This window comes from Cervus elaphus, chromosome X (genome assembly GCF_910594005.1).
Source record: "Cervus elaphus chromosome X, mCerEla1.1, whole genome shotgun sequence".
Classification (NCBI taxonomy): Eukaryota; Metazoa; Chordata; class Mammalia; order Artiodactyla; family Cervidae; genus Cervus; species Cervus elaphus.
Genome location: NC_057848.1, coordinates 100,265,080 through 100,280,677, shown reverse-complemented (window position 1 = coordinate 100,280,677; position 15,598 = coordinate 100,265,080). Strand labels below are relative to the sequence as shown.

Here is a 15,598-nt window from a genome sequence, read left to right as displayed (position 1 = left end):
TTGTTTAATAAAATTTATGGATAAGAATTTCTACCAAAAAAATCTGTCCTATACTTTGAAGTACTGCTATTTTATTAAGAATTAGATTTGCTTATTAACTTACCTAAATACATTTCTTTAATTGACATAAGATTGTCTCCTTTCATACTATTCTTTGCCCTTATATTTGAAAAATGTAGCTTAATAATGTGAGTACTTACTTGGCAAGAATCTGCTTCTCCCTCTTCCATTGGCTCATCAACCATTTTAAGACCATTCACCTGAAAAATATTGTTCAAAACTGAAGTTCAAGAGTACTAGAACAAGAGTAGTAACTAAGAAAAAAATACAACCTTAGGCTGCCCTTCACAATTTAACAAGACCCACACTTAATGAAACACAAAAGGACAAAGAACACATAGAAAGTACTTAGGAAAGGAACATTTTTAATATGATTTCTGGGTTATCTTTAAGAATCCTTGAATTTCAGAGCTGTGTATTTCATTTCATATTGTTCAGAGCTTTGTTATGATTAATGAATATATACTAAACATATGACCTATATACTTTCATTAGGACTGTCCCAAATCAAATATTTATAAGACAGGAAAAATGCCTCAGAGGAAATTTATTGTGAGGATATAGTCTAAGTAAATAAGGATGGGAAGGGTATCATATAATTACACTGTTATGAATTCCTTTCCTTTCAATCAGTTCAACTAAATATTGAATTACTCTACAGAAGAAATAATAAAGTATAGGAGAAAAATATAAATGGCCATGGAAACAAAATTATTTCAACATACAAAGCTCAGTGAGTAATAATACTCTTCAAGCAATACCTCAGAAAGGAGTAAGCGTGGAGAACTTAGATTAAGGGTCTGCAAGCTGTAGTCCATGGTCCAAACTGGCCCACTGTTTTTATAAATAACAGTTTACTGGAACACAGAGACATCCATTTGTTTCCATATTACCTATGGCTGCTTTCTCACTTCAACAGAAGTATTGAACAGTTCACAGAGAACCTATGCCTGTGAAGCCTAAAATATGTACTATTTGGCCCTTTACAGAAAAAGTCTGTCAACCACCAATCTCTTAAATAAGATATTGGAAAATTAAGCAACAGCAAGATGGCCTAAAAATTAAAATTTACCATTGTCTATTTATAAGAGTCCTCAGTTTGTTGGCTTTTTTTTTTTTAATTATAAAGAGAAGAAAGTAAACTAAACTAAATAGAGCTTCTGGTGACAGCCAAGATGGAATAAGACTATCTCTCCTCTGATTATTAACTAAAAACTCTGGACAAAACATAAAAAGCAACTACCTGAGGCCTTTAAAAACTAAATAAGAGCAAGCAGATTAGAGGGGGAAATCAAAATTTGAATAATAACTAGTACTCCAGTGAGTTTCTTGGGTTTATTTTCTACCTTTATCTCTTGATTATGACTCAAGGATAGACTGAGTCATGGAACTACATGAAGAAAATTTCAAGAGGACAAGAAAAAGACATACTTTTCAGCTGGTGAGCATAAAGAAAATGTCAACTTTATTTCCCCACTTTTGTTGTTCTTTTTTGATTATCATTCTTGTTCCAAGGCAAGCATCATTCATGAGAAAACCTCTGTCTCTGATCAGAGGAACCAGAAAAAGAGGTTCCTATAAGAACATTATAGGGGGTAATACCTGTTGTTTTTCTTCACGCTCTCCTTCATTTCACCCCAACAGTGCAAAGCTACGTAACAGCATGAAAGGCTAAGACTGAGATAAACTCAAATTTCTGGTCAGAGGAACAAGAAAAAAAGGTCCTTGCCAATTGGAGAATCCATAAAAGAAATCACAGAGATGATAGAATGGGAAAAGGAAATTCCTTAATACTGTGTATGAACAGACACAAGTCCTGGACTCAACAACAAACTGCATGTACGTGGAAAAAAATCAGAGAAGTCTAACAAAGGCTTTGAAAACTGAACTCCTCAAGCCTCAGACTAAACCACTGGGCACTGCATGGCACATGCCAACTTGCTGACCCACTCTGAAAACATATTTAACACAGGAACCATTGGCCAGAGAGGGTGAGATAGAATTTGGGAATCTGAATCTAACCACACCAAATGCTGAAATGATCAAAAGTAACAGGTGTCAATTCCAGGATAACACCAATGTGGAAATATCTGACAAGCACTTTAAGTAGCAATTATAATTATGTTCTTTGGGGTAAAAATAAACACACCTGAATGGGAAGGTTAAAAGTTATAGGCAGAGAAAAAGAAACTACAAAATAATCAAACGTAAAAAAAAAACTTTAGAACAAAAATATTATAATGTGTGAGTTCAGTTCAGTTCAGTTTAGTATCTCAGTCATGTCCAACTCTTTGCAGCCCCCAAGGACTGCAGGACGCCAGGCCTCCCTATCCATGACCAACTCCTGAAGCTTAATCAAACTCAAGTCCATCAAGTCCGTGATGCCAACCACCGTCTCAACCTCTGTCGTCCCCTTTTCCACCTTCAACCTTTCCTAGCATCAGGGTCTTCTAAAATGAGTTCTTCGCATCAGGTGGCAAAAGTATTGGTGTTTCAGCTTCAGCATGAGTCCTTCCAATGAATATTCAGGACTGATTTCCTTTAGGATGGACAGACTGGATCTCCTTGCAGTCCAAGAGACTCTCAAAAATCCTCTCCAACACCACAGTTCAAAAGTATCATTTCTTCAGTACTCAGCTTTCTTTTTTTTTTCCATTTATTTTTATTAGTTGGAGGTTAATTACTTTACAATATTGTACTGGTTTTTGCCACTACATGCCATGACATGAATCAGCCATGGATTTACATGTGTTCCCCATCCCAATCCCCCCTCCCACCTCCCTCTCCATCCCATCCCTCTGGGTCTTCCCAGTGAACCAGCCCTGAGCATGCTCAATTCCAGAAAAATAAATGACCCAATCAAAAAATGGGCCAAAGATCTAAACAGACATTTCTCCAAAGAAGACATACAGATGGCTAACAAACACATGAAAAGATGTTCAACATCACTCATTATCAGAGAAATGCAAATCAAAACCTCAATGAAGTACCATTACACACCAGTCAGAATGGCTGCTATCCAAAAATCTACAAGCAATAAATCCTGGAGAGGGTGTGGAGAATAGGGAACCATCTTACACTGTTGGTGGGATTGCAAACTAATTCAGCTTTGTTTATACGCCAACATTCACATCCATACATGACCACTGGAAAAACTATAGCTTTGACTAGATGAACCTTTGTTGGCAAAGTAATGTCTCTGTTTTTTTTTTTTAATATGCTGTCTATTTTGTTCATAACTTTTTTTTCAAGGGGCAAGTGTCTTTTCATTTCAAGGCTGCCGTCACCATCTGCAGTGACTTGGGAACCTATGAAAATAAAGTCTGCCACTGTTTCCCCAGCTATTTGCCATGAAGTGATGGGACCAGATGCCATGATCTTAGTTTTCTGAATGTTGAGCTTTAAGCCAACTTTTTCACTCTCCTCTTTCATTTTCATCAAGAGGCTCTTTAGTTCTTTTTCTTCACTTTCTGCCATAAGGATGGTGTCATCTGCATATCTGAGGTTACTGATTATTTCTCCTGGCAATCGTGATTCCAGCTTGTGCTTCATCCATACCAGCATTTCTCATAATGTAAAAAGTTAGCTTAAAGCTCAACATTCAGAAAACTAAGATCATGGCATCCAGTCCCATCACCTCATGGGAAATAGATGGGGAGACAGTGGAAACAGTGTCAGACATTATTTTTGGGGGCTCAAAAATCATGGCAGATGGTGACTGCAGCCATGAAATTAAAAGATGATTACTCCTTGGAAGGAAAGTTATGACCAACCTAGACAGCATATTAAAAAGCAGAGACATTACTTTGCCAACGAAGGTCTGTCTGGTCAAGGCTATGGTTTTTCCAGTGGCCATGTATGGATGTGAGAGTTGGACTGTGAAGAAAGCTGAGCGCCAAAACATTGATGCTTTTGAACTGTGCTGTTGGAGAAGACTCTTGAGAGTCCCTTGGACTGCAAGGAGATCCAACCAGTCCATCTTGAAGGAGATCAGTCCTGGGTGTTCATTGGAAGGACTGATACTGAAGCTGAAACTTCAATACTTTGGCCACCTCATGCGAAGAGTTGACTCATTAGAAAAGACCCTGATGCTGGGAGGGATTGGAGGCAGGAGGAGAAGGGGACGACAGATGATGAGATGGCTGGATGGCATCACCGACTCGATGGGCATGAGTTTGAGTAAACTCAAGGAATCTGTGATGGACAGGGAGGCCTGGCGTGCTGCGATTCATGGGGTCGCAAATAGTCAGACACGACTGAGCGACTGAATTGAACTGAACTCTGCATGTAAGTTAAATAAGCAGGGTGACAATATACAGCCTTGACTTACTCCTTTCCTGATATGGAACCAGTCTATTGTTCCATGTCCAGTTCTAACTGTTGCTTCTTGACCTGCATACAGATTTCTCAGGAGGCAGGTCAGGTGGTCTGGTATTCCCATCTCTTGAAGAATTTTCCACAGTTTGTTGTGAAGCAGAAGTAGATGTTTTTCTGGAACTCTCTTGCTTTTTCAATGATCCAACGGATGTTGGCAATTTGATCTCTGGTTCCTCTGCCTTTTCTAAATTCAGCTTGAACATCTGGAAGTTCACAGTTCATATACTATTGAAGCCGGGCTTGGAAAATTTTGAGTATTACGTTGCTAGCATGTGAGATGAGTGCAATTGTGTGGTAATTTGAACATTTTTTGACATTGCCTTTCTTTGGGATTGGAATGAAAACTGACCTTTTTCAGTCCTGTGGCCACTGCTGAGTTTTCCAACTTTGCTGGCATATTGAGTGCAGCACTTTCACAGCATCATCTTTAAGGATTTGAAATAACTCAACTGGAATTCCATCACCTCCACTAGCTTTGTTCGTAGTTATGCTTCCTAAGGCCCACTTGACTTGGCATTCCAGGATGTCTGGTTCTAGGTGAGTGATCTCACCATCATGATAACCTGGGTCATGAAGATCTTTTTTTGTATAGTTCTTCTGTGTATTCTTGCCATCTCTTCTCAATATTTTCTGCTTCTGTTAGGTCGGTACCATTTCTGTCCTTTTTGTGCCCATCTTTGCATGAAATATCCTCTTGGTATCTCTCATTTTCTTGACGAGATCTCTAGTCGTTCCCATTCTATTGTTTTCCTCTATTTCTTTGCACTGATCACTGAGGAAGTCTTCCTTATCTCTCCTTGCTACTCTTTGGAACTCTGCATTCAAACGGGTATATCCTTCCTTTTCTCCTTTGCCTTTCATTTCTCTTCTTTTCACAGCTATTTGTAAGGCCTCCTCAGACAACCATTTTGCCTTTCTGCATTTCTTTTTCTTGCAGATGGTCTTGATCCCTGCCTCCTCGACAATGTCATGAACCTCTGTCTGTAGTTCTTCAGGCACTCTATCAGATTTAATCCCCTGAATCTATTTCTCACTTCCACTGTATAACTGTAAGGGATTTGATTTAGGTCACACCTGAATGATCTAATGGTTTCCCATACTTTCTTCAAGTTAAGTCTGAATTTGGCAATAAGGAGTTCATGATCTGAGCCACAGTCTTGTTTTTGCTGACTATACAGAGCTTCTCCATTTTTGGCTGCAAAGAATATAATCAATCTGATTTTGGTACTGACCATCTGGTGATGTCCATGTGTAGAGTCTTCTCTTGTGTTTTTGAAAGACGGTGTTTGCTATGACCAGTGTGTTCTCTTGGCAAAACTCTATTTGCCTCAGCCCTACTTCATTCTGTACTTCAAGGCCAAACTTGCTTGTTTCTCCAGGTATTTCTTAACTTTCTACTTTTGCATTCCAGTCCCCTATAATGAAAAGGACATCTTTTTTGGGTGTTAGTTCTAGAAGGTCTTGTAGGTCTTCACAGAACCATTCAACTCTAGCTTCTTCAGCATTACTGGGCGGGGCATATACATGCATTACTGTCATATTGAATGGTTTGCCTTGGCAATGAATAGAGATCATTCTGTTCTTTTTGAGGTTACATCCAAGTACTGCTTTTCATACTCTTCTGTTGACTATGATGGCTACTCCATTTCTTCTAATTGATCCTTGCCCACAGTAGTATATATAATGGTCATCTGAATTAAATTCACCCATTCCAGTCCATTTTAGTTCACTGATTCCTAGAATGTCAACATTCACTCTTGCCATCTCCTGTTTGACCACTTCCAGTTTGCCTTGATTCATGCATCTAACATTCCAGGTTCCTGTGCAATACTGCTCTTCACAGCATCAGACTTTACTTCCATCACCACTCACATCCACAACTGGGTGGTCTTGTTACTTTTGCTCTGTCTCTTTATTATTTCTGGAATTATTTCTCCACTGATTTCCAGTAGCATACTGGGAACCTACCGACCTGGGGAGTTCATCTTTCAGTGTCCTATGTTTTTGCCTTTTCATACTGTTCATGGGCAATTCAATAATTGCAATTCAATTCATACTAAATGTTAAGAGGAAAGTCTGTAGATATAGGAAGTATATTAGTGGTTCCCTAGGGCTAGGGGTTGGGGAGATGCAGATAACAAACAAAAGGTAGAAGGTTTCTTCTTGATGTGACAAAAAATGTTCTAAAATTGACTGTGGTGATGGTTACACATATCTGTGAATACTGTATACCAAAAACCATAAGGCTGTCCATTTTAAATGGGTGAATTATGTGGTATGCGAATTATGTTTTGATAAAGCTGTCTTTTTAAAAATGGCTGAGAATTTCCCAAATTTGGTAAGAGACATAAATTTACAATTTCAAGAAGCTCAGAGAAACACAAAAGGTATAAAATCAAAGAAAGCCATCCCAAGACATATCTTAATTAAACTACACTAAGTCAAAAGAAGTTTCTAAAGCAATGAGAGAAAAACACATTACATAGACATCACATTGAATAACAGAGATTTCTCTTTTTTTTAATATTTCTTATGGGAAATCATGGATGTCGAAAGACAGTAAGAATATTTACCTGAGATAAATGGAAACTTACGTTAACACAAAAACCTATACATGAATGTATATAGCAGCTTTGTTCCTAATTGCTTTTTGAAAACATTCCAGATGTCCTTCAACATGTAGAAAGAATAGAATATTACTCAGCAATGAAATGGGGAATACTACCCAGCAACACATAAAGAACAATCTACTGATATATTCAACAATATGGATGAATCTGAAATACATTATACAATTAATGGGAAGAAAACAGCCTCAAAAGCATACATACTGTATGATTCTATTTATCAGATATTATGGAAAAGGTAAAACGATAAGGCATGGAAAAGGAATTAGCAATTGTCAGAGTTTAGGCCTAGTGGTAGGCAGCAATGAGAACTGAGGTCAAGGGATAATGGGACTAATCTGACTATGGTGGTGGTTACACAACTCTATTCATCTGAGAAACTTGCATGAAAAATGAATTTTACTGTATGTAAATGTGAAAATAAACTTATTAAAGAGTAATTTACCCAGCATTATTTACTTGACTAGCATCTTTCTAAAAAACTCAACAAAAAACAAATAAAATCACCAACAATCCTTATCTTACTTGATCTTACAGGTCACTGCTGATCAACCACTCCCTCCAATTTGAGTTTTTTTAAACCGTACTTTCATTTCCTTTTACTCAATTTTTTCTTTGCTCTTTTCAGTATCCTTGAAACATTGTAGGTCCTCAGGAAATGGACTTGGGCCACATTCTCATCTCACTTCACATCTTTCCCCAGATAGATAATTTACTGACATGATTCACATTTACTCAGACACTACTCTTCTGTGCTCCTGATCCATATAATCAACTGCCTACTTGACATTTTCAGTTGCTCATCTGTCTTTCAAAAAATAAATAATATAAAAACAAATTAGTGATCCCCCTCCAACAGACATACATCTTTCCTCAAGGGCAAACAGCACCACTATTTGTTGTCTTAACTCAAAAGCACATATAGACTATGGGGGATGAAAGAATGGTAATGGATTCATCACCAGCATGTAGGAAGAGGTACATTCAGCAAGAGCCCACAAACCAATATTAAGACAGAATCCTGATAACTTAAATTTTACTACAAAATGACTTTCAAGATTATCCACTTTTTAAAAAAGGTAATACTGCATTCTTCTGTTACCTCAGTTGCTGGTTACTTCCAATTCATACCATCTTATGATTAATTTAGCATGAACCTGTGTGCCTGAAGTAACTAGAAATAAAATTAATCTGAATGAGTTAAAAAGATGACTATATCCTAAAAAGCAACACAGTCTACATAAATAGGCTTTAAAAAGAAAACACTCCAATACACCCACCTCATCTACCTTCAATAAGATACCAGGTTTTCAACATAAGAATATTTATTTATCTAAAGGACCTTAGTATTCAGTGATATTTACTGTAACAAGTCATTTTAATCTGCATGAAAACACTTTCAAAATTCTCTGGGACAATAAACCTTTATTTCAAGGACAAAATTTATATTTTGAAAAAACAAGCAGATATGCTATTTCCCCCAATTAAATGCCAAACAGGGAATAAAAAAATTCCCTACAGAAGACTCTGAAAGCTAATCAACAATTACAAAGATAGTAATAAATTACTCAAATACTCAAATCCAAGTGAACACCCTTTTATATCAGAGCCCAGTGAAGAATTTTTTAAAATTATTTTCAATTTCTCAAAAAATAATTAAATCACTTTAAAAGATTCTGGACAAACAGAAATACTAAACTTGAGTCACAATACTCATCTGTCAGAAAATCACATAGGTAACCCCAAAACTATTATTTTCTCACTATTAATGACAAAAGTAGCTCATCATGGAAAATTAAACTGACGAAATATATTTTCCCTTCGGATCCTTAGAAGTGGAGGTGGTGTGGGAAAATGAACGCTAAGTGCACAGAGTTTCTAAAAAGACTGTAATCTGATCATGATTAACACTATTAAGCAAATATTTGTTTCTCAGTGTTAAATTTGAGAAGTTCATGACTTGGTGTCAACCGGAATACTGAAGAAAGAAGCAGAGACATAAATTATGCAAGGAAGGTAAAAGGTAAGTGAGAAGCATGGGTATTGTAAATCGCTAACAAAACATACACAGCTTCCCTGGTTATTCAGACCTTAAAGAATCTGCCTGCAATGCAGGAGATCTGGGTTCGATCCCTGGGTCAGGAAGATCCCCTGGAGAAGGGCATGACAACCCACTCCAGTATTCTTGCCTGGAGAATCCCAGGAACAGAGGAGCCTGGTGGGCTACAGTCCACAGGGTCGCAAAGAGTCAGACATGACTGAAGTCACTTAGCACACACAACAAAACATAAATATTCACAACAAATTTGATGGTATTATAAACTTTCAAGTAGTCTCCAGGATCACCAAATTCCACCTAATAAACAAAAGCACTATATTTATATAGTACCCAAAGTTAAAAACGTTTAAGAAGTTCACATTTAAAGAAAATTTTCTCTCTCAAATAACCTTCATGTTTACAGGTTAGTTGCTGAAAGATTCAGAAAGAAGAGCTCTTCATTTTTTCTTACTTCATCTAAATAACCATAGCAAATTAGATCTAAATTTAGAGGTGGATCCACATCTGCCTAAAATAAAGCTCTATGCCTGTATCTAGGCATACTTCAGATATAACGCAGATTCAGTTCCAGATCACCATAATAAAGAAATTGTTGCAATAAAGCAAATCACACAAGTATTTTGGCTTTCTGATGCACATAAAAGTTATGTTTACACTATACCAGAGGGTAGCAATAGAGTTGGACATGACTTAGCAACTAAACAAAAACAACTACAATATACAGTAGTCTATTAAGTGTGCAACAGCACTCTATCTTAAAAAACAATATACATACCTTAATTTAAAAATACTATAGTTTATTGCTAAAAACTGCTAACCTTTATCTGAGCCTTCGGTGAGTTGCAATAGTAACACTAAAGGTCACTGACCATAGGTCATGGCTGTCAACATGCCATCAAGACTAAAGGCCCAAAAACTTGTAAGTCATGGCCACAACTGCACTGGCAAACACCAGAAGCATCCAGGAGTCCAAGATAATGCCGGAAGCATGCATGAACACAGGATCAACGTTTACAAATATCAGCCTCGTTACTTTGGGAAGGTTGGTATGAGCTGTGAAAAGAACTATGTCAGGAATGAATGAGATGTGACCTGAGGACTTCCATGTTTGCTTTTCATGCTGAACTTTTGGTGAATGCCTTAAATTAAACCTGCTAAATGGTTCCTGTGTTGCTAATGGAACGTGAATAGTGTACATGAATAGTGAACTTCCAGATGTTCAAGTTGGATTTAGAAAAGGCAGAGGAACCAGAGATCAAATTGCCAACATCCGCCGGATCATTGAAAAAGCAAGAGAGTTCCAGAAAAACATCTGATTTATTGACTATGCCAAAGTCTTGCACTGTGTGGATCACAACAAACTGAAAAATTCTGAAAGATATGGGAATACCAGACCACCTGACCTGCCTTCTGAAAATCTGTATGCAGCTCAAGAAGCAACAGTTGGAACTGGACATGGAACAGCAGACTAGTTCCAAATCGAGAAACGAGTACGTCAAGGCTGTATACTGTCATATTGCTTATTTAACTTATATGCAGAGTACATCATGAGAAATGCTGGACTGGATGAAGCATAAGCTGGAATCAAGATTGTCGGGAGAAATATCAATAACCTCAGATATGCAAACGACACCACCCTTATGGCAGAAAGTGAAGAAATAAACAGCCTCTTGATGAAATTTAAAGAGGACAGTGAAAAAGTTGGCTTCAAACTCAACATTCAGAAAACTAAGATCACGGCATCTGGTCCCATCATTTCATGGCAAATAGATGGGGAAACAGTGCAAACAGTGACAGACCTTATTTTGAGGGGCTCCAAAATCACTGCAGATAGTGACTACAGCCATGAAATTAAAAGACACTTGCCCCTTGGAAGAAAATTTATGACCAACTTAGACAGCATATTAAAAAGTAGAGACATCAGTTTGCCATCAAAGGTCCATCTAGTCAAAGCTATGGTTTTTCCAGTAATCATGTATGGATTTGACAGTTGGCCTATAAAGAAAGCTGAGCTCCAAAGAACTGATGCTTTTGAAATGTGGTGTTGCAGAAGACTCTTGAGAGTCCCTTGGACTGCAAGGAGATCCAACCAGTTCATCCTAAAGGAAATCAGTCCTGAATATTCATTGGAAGGACTGATGCTAAAGCTGAAACTCCAATACTTTGGACACCTGATGTGAAGAACTGACATTTGAAAAGACCCTGATGCTGGGAGAGATTGAAGGCAGAAGAAGAAAGGGATGTCAGAGGATGAAATGGTTGGATAGCATCACCGACTCAATGGACATGAGTCTGAGTAAACTCCAGGAGTTGGTGATGGACAGGGAGGCCTGGTGTGCTGTAGTTCATGGTGTCGCAAAGAGTCGGACATGACTAAGAAACTGGACTGACTGACTGACTGGCCTTGTTCTGGACTAAAGAAAACATATCTTTTCCAAGTAATGAATGAGATTTGTTCCATAACCCATAGTATGTAAAGAACAATGTTACCCTCCAATCCAAACTCTACATTAACTTGCCTCTTTTTCCAATAAAAACTCCTGTTACTTTCTTTCAGTGAGACACTATTCAGAGTTCCTCCAGAATCTGTGATCCCTTAATTGCAATTCTATTACCGCAAATAAACTTGTTTCTTGTTTCTTTTTCTTTCTTTCTTTTTTTTTTTTTTTTTGGTTTCTTTACAGTTCATGGTACTTTGGGCTAACATTTTTGATGGCAAAAGTGGGATCCAAAGCAGTCTTCCTCCCATCTCCAAAGTCACAATGGATTTAAGCAAGTTACTTGCAGAGCCCCTTGTGCTCTGTCATCGTTCAAGCAGTACTGGGTCTGGGTGATAAGTCTTCTAAGTCCCAAACTTCCCTCCTAAGTTAACGATAAGGCCCATATTCTTGGTGTCTTTTGTTTGATCAATCACTTGCTCCCTTTTGTTTAGTACACTATAATGGGACAGTCATTGTCTAAGACTGTTATGGGGGAGGACTCTCACCCATCTGGAACTCCTGTTGGGTAACTGTATAAACAGTATGGCACTACATCTTATGTTTGCCTAGGTAAATGGCAATGGTATACCAGAGATGACATAAAATTGATCTGGTCAAAAGGCGGAACTTCTGAAATTTCAAAAATGGTCTTTTTATATGCACAATAAGAAACTAGAAGGTTTCAGTTCAGTTCAGTTGCTCAGTCATGTCTGATTCTTTGCGACCCCATGAACCGCAGCACACCAGGCTGCCCGCCCAAACCCATGTCCATTGAGTCGGTGATGCCATTCAACCATCTCAACCTCGGTTGTCCCCTTCTCCTACTGCCCTCAATCTTTATCACCATCAGGGTCTTTTCCAATGAGTCAGCTCTTGCCTCAGGTGGCCAAACTATTGGAGTTTCAGCTTCAACATTAGTCCTTCCAATGAACACCCAGGGCTGATCTCCTTTAGAATGGACTGGTTGGATCTCCTTGCAGTCCAAGGGACTCTCAAGAGTCTTCTCCAAAACCACAGTTCAAAAGCATCAATTCTTCGGTGCTCAGCTTTCATCACAGTCCAACTCTCACATCCATACATGGCCACTGGAAAAACCATAGCCTTGACTAGATGAACCTTTGTTGGTAAAATAATGTCTCTGCTTTTTAATATGCTGTCTAGGTTGATCATAACTTTCCTTCCAATGAGTAAGCATCTTTTACTTTCATGGCTGCAGTCACCATCTGCAGTGATTTTGGAGCCCCCCAAAACAAAGTCAGTCACTGTTTCCACTATTTTCCCATCTATTTGCCATGAAGTGATGGGAACGGATGCCATGATCTTAGTTTTCTGAATGTTGAGCTTTAAGGCAACTTTTTCACTCTCCTCTTGCATTTTCATCAAGAAGTTCTTTAGTTCTTCTTCACTTTCAGCCATAAGGGTGGTGTCGTTTGCATATCTGGTGTTATTGATATTTCTCCCGGCAATCTTGATTCCAGCTTGTGCTTCCTTCAGTCCAGAATTTCTCATCATGTAATCTGCATATAAGTTAAATAAGTATGGTGACACTATACAGCCTTGATGTACTCCTTTTCTTATTTGGAACCAGTCTGTTGTTCCATGTCCAGTTCTAACTGTTGCTTCCTGACCTGAATACAGATTTCTCACGAGGAGGGTCAGGTGGTCTGGGATTCACACCTCTTTAAGAATTTTCCACAGTTTATTGTGATCCACACACTCAAAGGCTTTGGCATAGTCAATGAAGCAAAAATAGATGTTTTTCTGGAACTCTCTTGCTTTTTCTATGATCCAGCAGATATTGGCAATTTGATCTCTGGTTCCTCTGCATTTTCCAAAACCAGCTTGAACATCTGGAAGTTCACAGTTCACATATTGCTGAAGCCTGGTTTGGAGAATTTTAGGCATTACTTTACTAGCATGTGATATGAGTGCAATTGTGTGGTAGTTCTTTGGCATTCTTTGGCATTGCCTTTCTTTGGGATTGGAATGAAATCTGATCTCTTTCAGTCCTGTGGCCACTGCTGAGTTTTCCAAATTTGCTGGCATATTGAGTGCAGCACTTTCACAGCATCATCTTCTAGGATTTGAAATAGCTCAACTGGAATTCCATCACTTCCACTAGCTTTGTCAGTAGTGATGCTTCCTAAAGCCCACTTGACTTGGCATTCCAGGATGTCTGGCTCTAGGTGAGTGATCACACCATTGTGATTATCTGGGTCATGAAGATCTTTTCTTGTATAGTTCTTCTGTGTTTCCTTGCCACCTCTTCTTAACATATTCTGCTTCTGTTAGGTCCCTACCTTTTCTGTCCTTTATTGAGCCCATTTTTGCATGAAATGCTCCCTTGGTATCTCTAATTTTCTTATAGATCTCTCGTCTTTCCCATTCTATTGTTTTGCTCTATCTCTTTGCACTGATCGCTGAGGAGGGCTTTCTTGCCTCTCCTTGCTATTCTTTGGAACTCTGCATTCAAATGGGTATATCTTTCCTTTTCTCCTTTGTTTTTCACTTCCTTTCTTTTCACAGCTATTTGTAAGACCTCCTCAGACAGACATTTTGCTTTTTTTCATTTCTTTTTCTTCAAGATGGTCTTGATTCCTGTCTCCTGTACAGTCTCACGAATTGCCATCCATAGTTCATCATGCACTCTGTCTATCAGATCTAGTCTCTTAATTCTACTTCTCACTTCCACTGTATAGTCATAAGGGATTTGATTTAGGTCATACCTGAATGTTCAAGTGGTTTTCTCCACTTTCTACAATTAAAGTCTGAATTTGGCAATAAGGAGTTCATGATCTGAGTCACAGTTATCTCCCGGTCTTGTTTTAGCTGACTGTATAGAGGTTCTCCAACTTTGGCTGCAAAAAAATATAATCAATCTGATTTCGGTGTTGACCATCTGGTGATGTCCATGTGTAGAGTCTGCTCTTGTGTTGTTGGAAGAGGGTGTTTGCTATGACCAGAGCGTTCTCTTGGCAAAAGTCTATTAGTCTTTGCCCTGCTTCACTCTGTACTCCAAGGGCAAATTTGCCTGTTATTCCAGGTGTTTCTTGACTTCCTACTTTTACATTCCAGTCCCCTATAGTGAAAAGGACATCTTTTTGGGTTGTTAGTTCTAGAAGGTCTTGTAGGTCTTAATAGAACTGTTCAACTTCAGGTTTTCAGTGTTACTGGTCAGGACATAGATTTGAATTACCATGATATTGAATGGTTTGCCTTGGAAATGAACAAAGATCATTCTGTCAGTTTTGAGATTGCATCCAAATACTGCTTGATGAAGGCGAAAGAGGAGAGTGAAAAAGTTGGCTTAAAGCTCAACATTCAGAAAAGATCAATCATGGTATCTGGTCCCTACACTTCATGGCAAATAGATGGGGAAACAGTGTAAACAGTGGCTGACTTTATTTTTCTGGGCTCCAAAATTACTGCAGATGGTGATTGCAGCCATGAAATTAAAAGATGCTTACTTCTTGGAAGGAAAGTTATGACCGACCTAGACAGCATATTAAAAAGCGGAGACATTACTTTGCCAACAAAGGTCCGTCTAGTCAAGGCTATGGTTTTCCAGCAGTCATGTGTGGATGTGAGAGTTAGACTATAAAGAAAGCTGAGTGCAGAGGAATTGATGCTTTTGAACTGTGGTGTTGGAGAAGACTCTTGAGAGTCGCTTGGACTGCAAGAAATTCCAACCAGTCCTTCCTAAAGGAGATCAGTCCTGGGTGTTCATTGGAAGGACTGATGTTGAAGCTGAAACTCCAATACTTTAGCCATCTCATGCAAGAGCTGACTCATTGGAAAAGACCCTGATACTGGGAAAGGTTGAGGGCAGGAGGAGAAGAGGACAACAGAGGATGATATGGTTGGATGGCACCACTGACTCGATGGACATGGGTTTGGGTGAACTCCAGGAGTTGGTGATGGACAGGGAGGCCTGGTGTGCTGCAGTTCATGGGGTCGCAAAGAGTTGGACACGACTGAGTGACTGAACTGAACTG

General features: G+C 38.6%; 1 protein-coding gene across 9 annotated transcripts in view; it reads right to left on the bottom strand.

The window, feature by feature from the left end:
• Positions 1-15,598, bottom strand: part of RPS6KA6 (ribosomal protein S6 kinase A6) — a 241,360-nt gene that overhangs the window by 130,362 nt on the left and 95,400 nt on the right. For all 9 annotated transcript variants that reach the window (XM_043897083.1, XM_043897076.1, XM_043897075.1 and 6 more), the window contains one exon: positions 201-260. In XM_043897083.1, the coding sequence (XP_043753018.1) occupies positions 201-260 (60 nt within the window). The remainder of the gene's footprint in view (positions 1-200; positions 261-15,598) is intronic.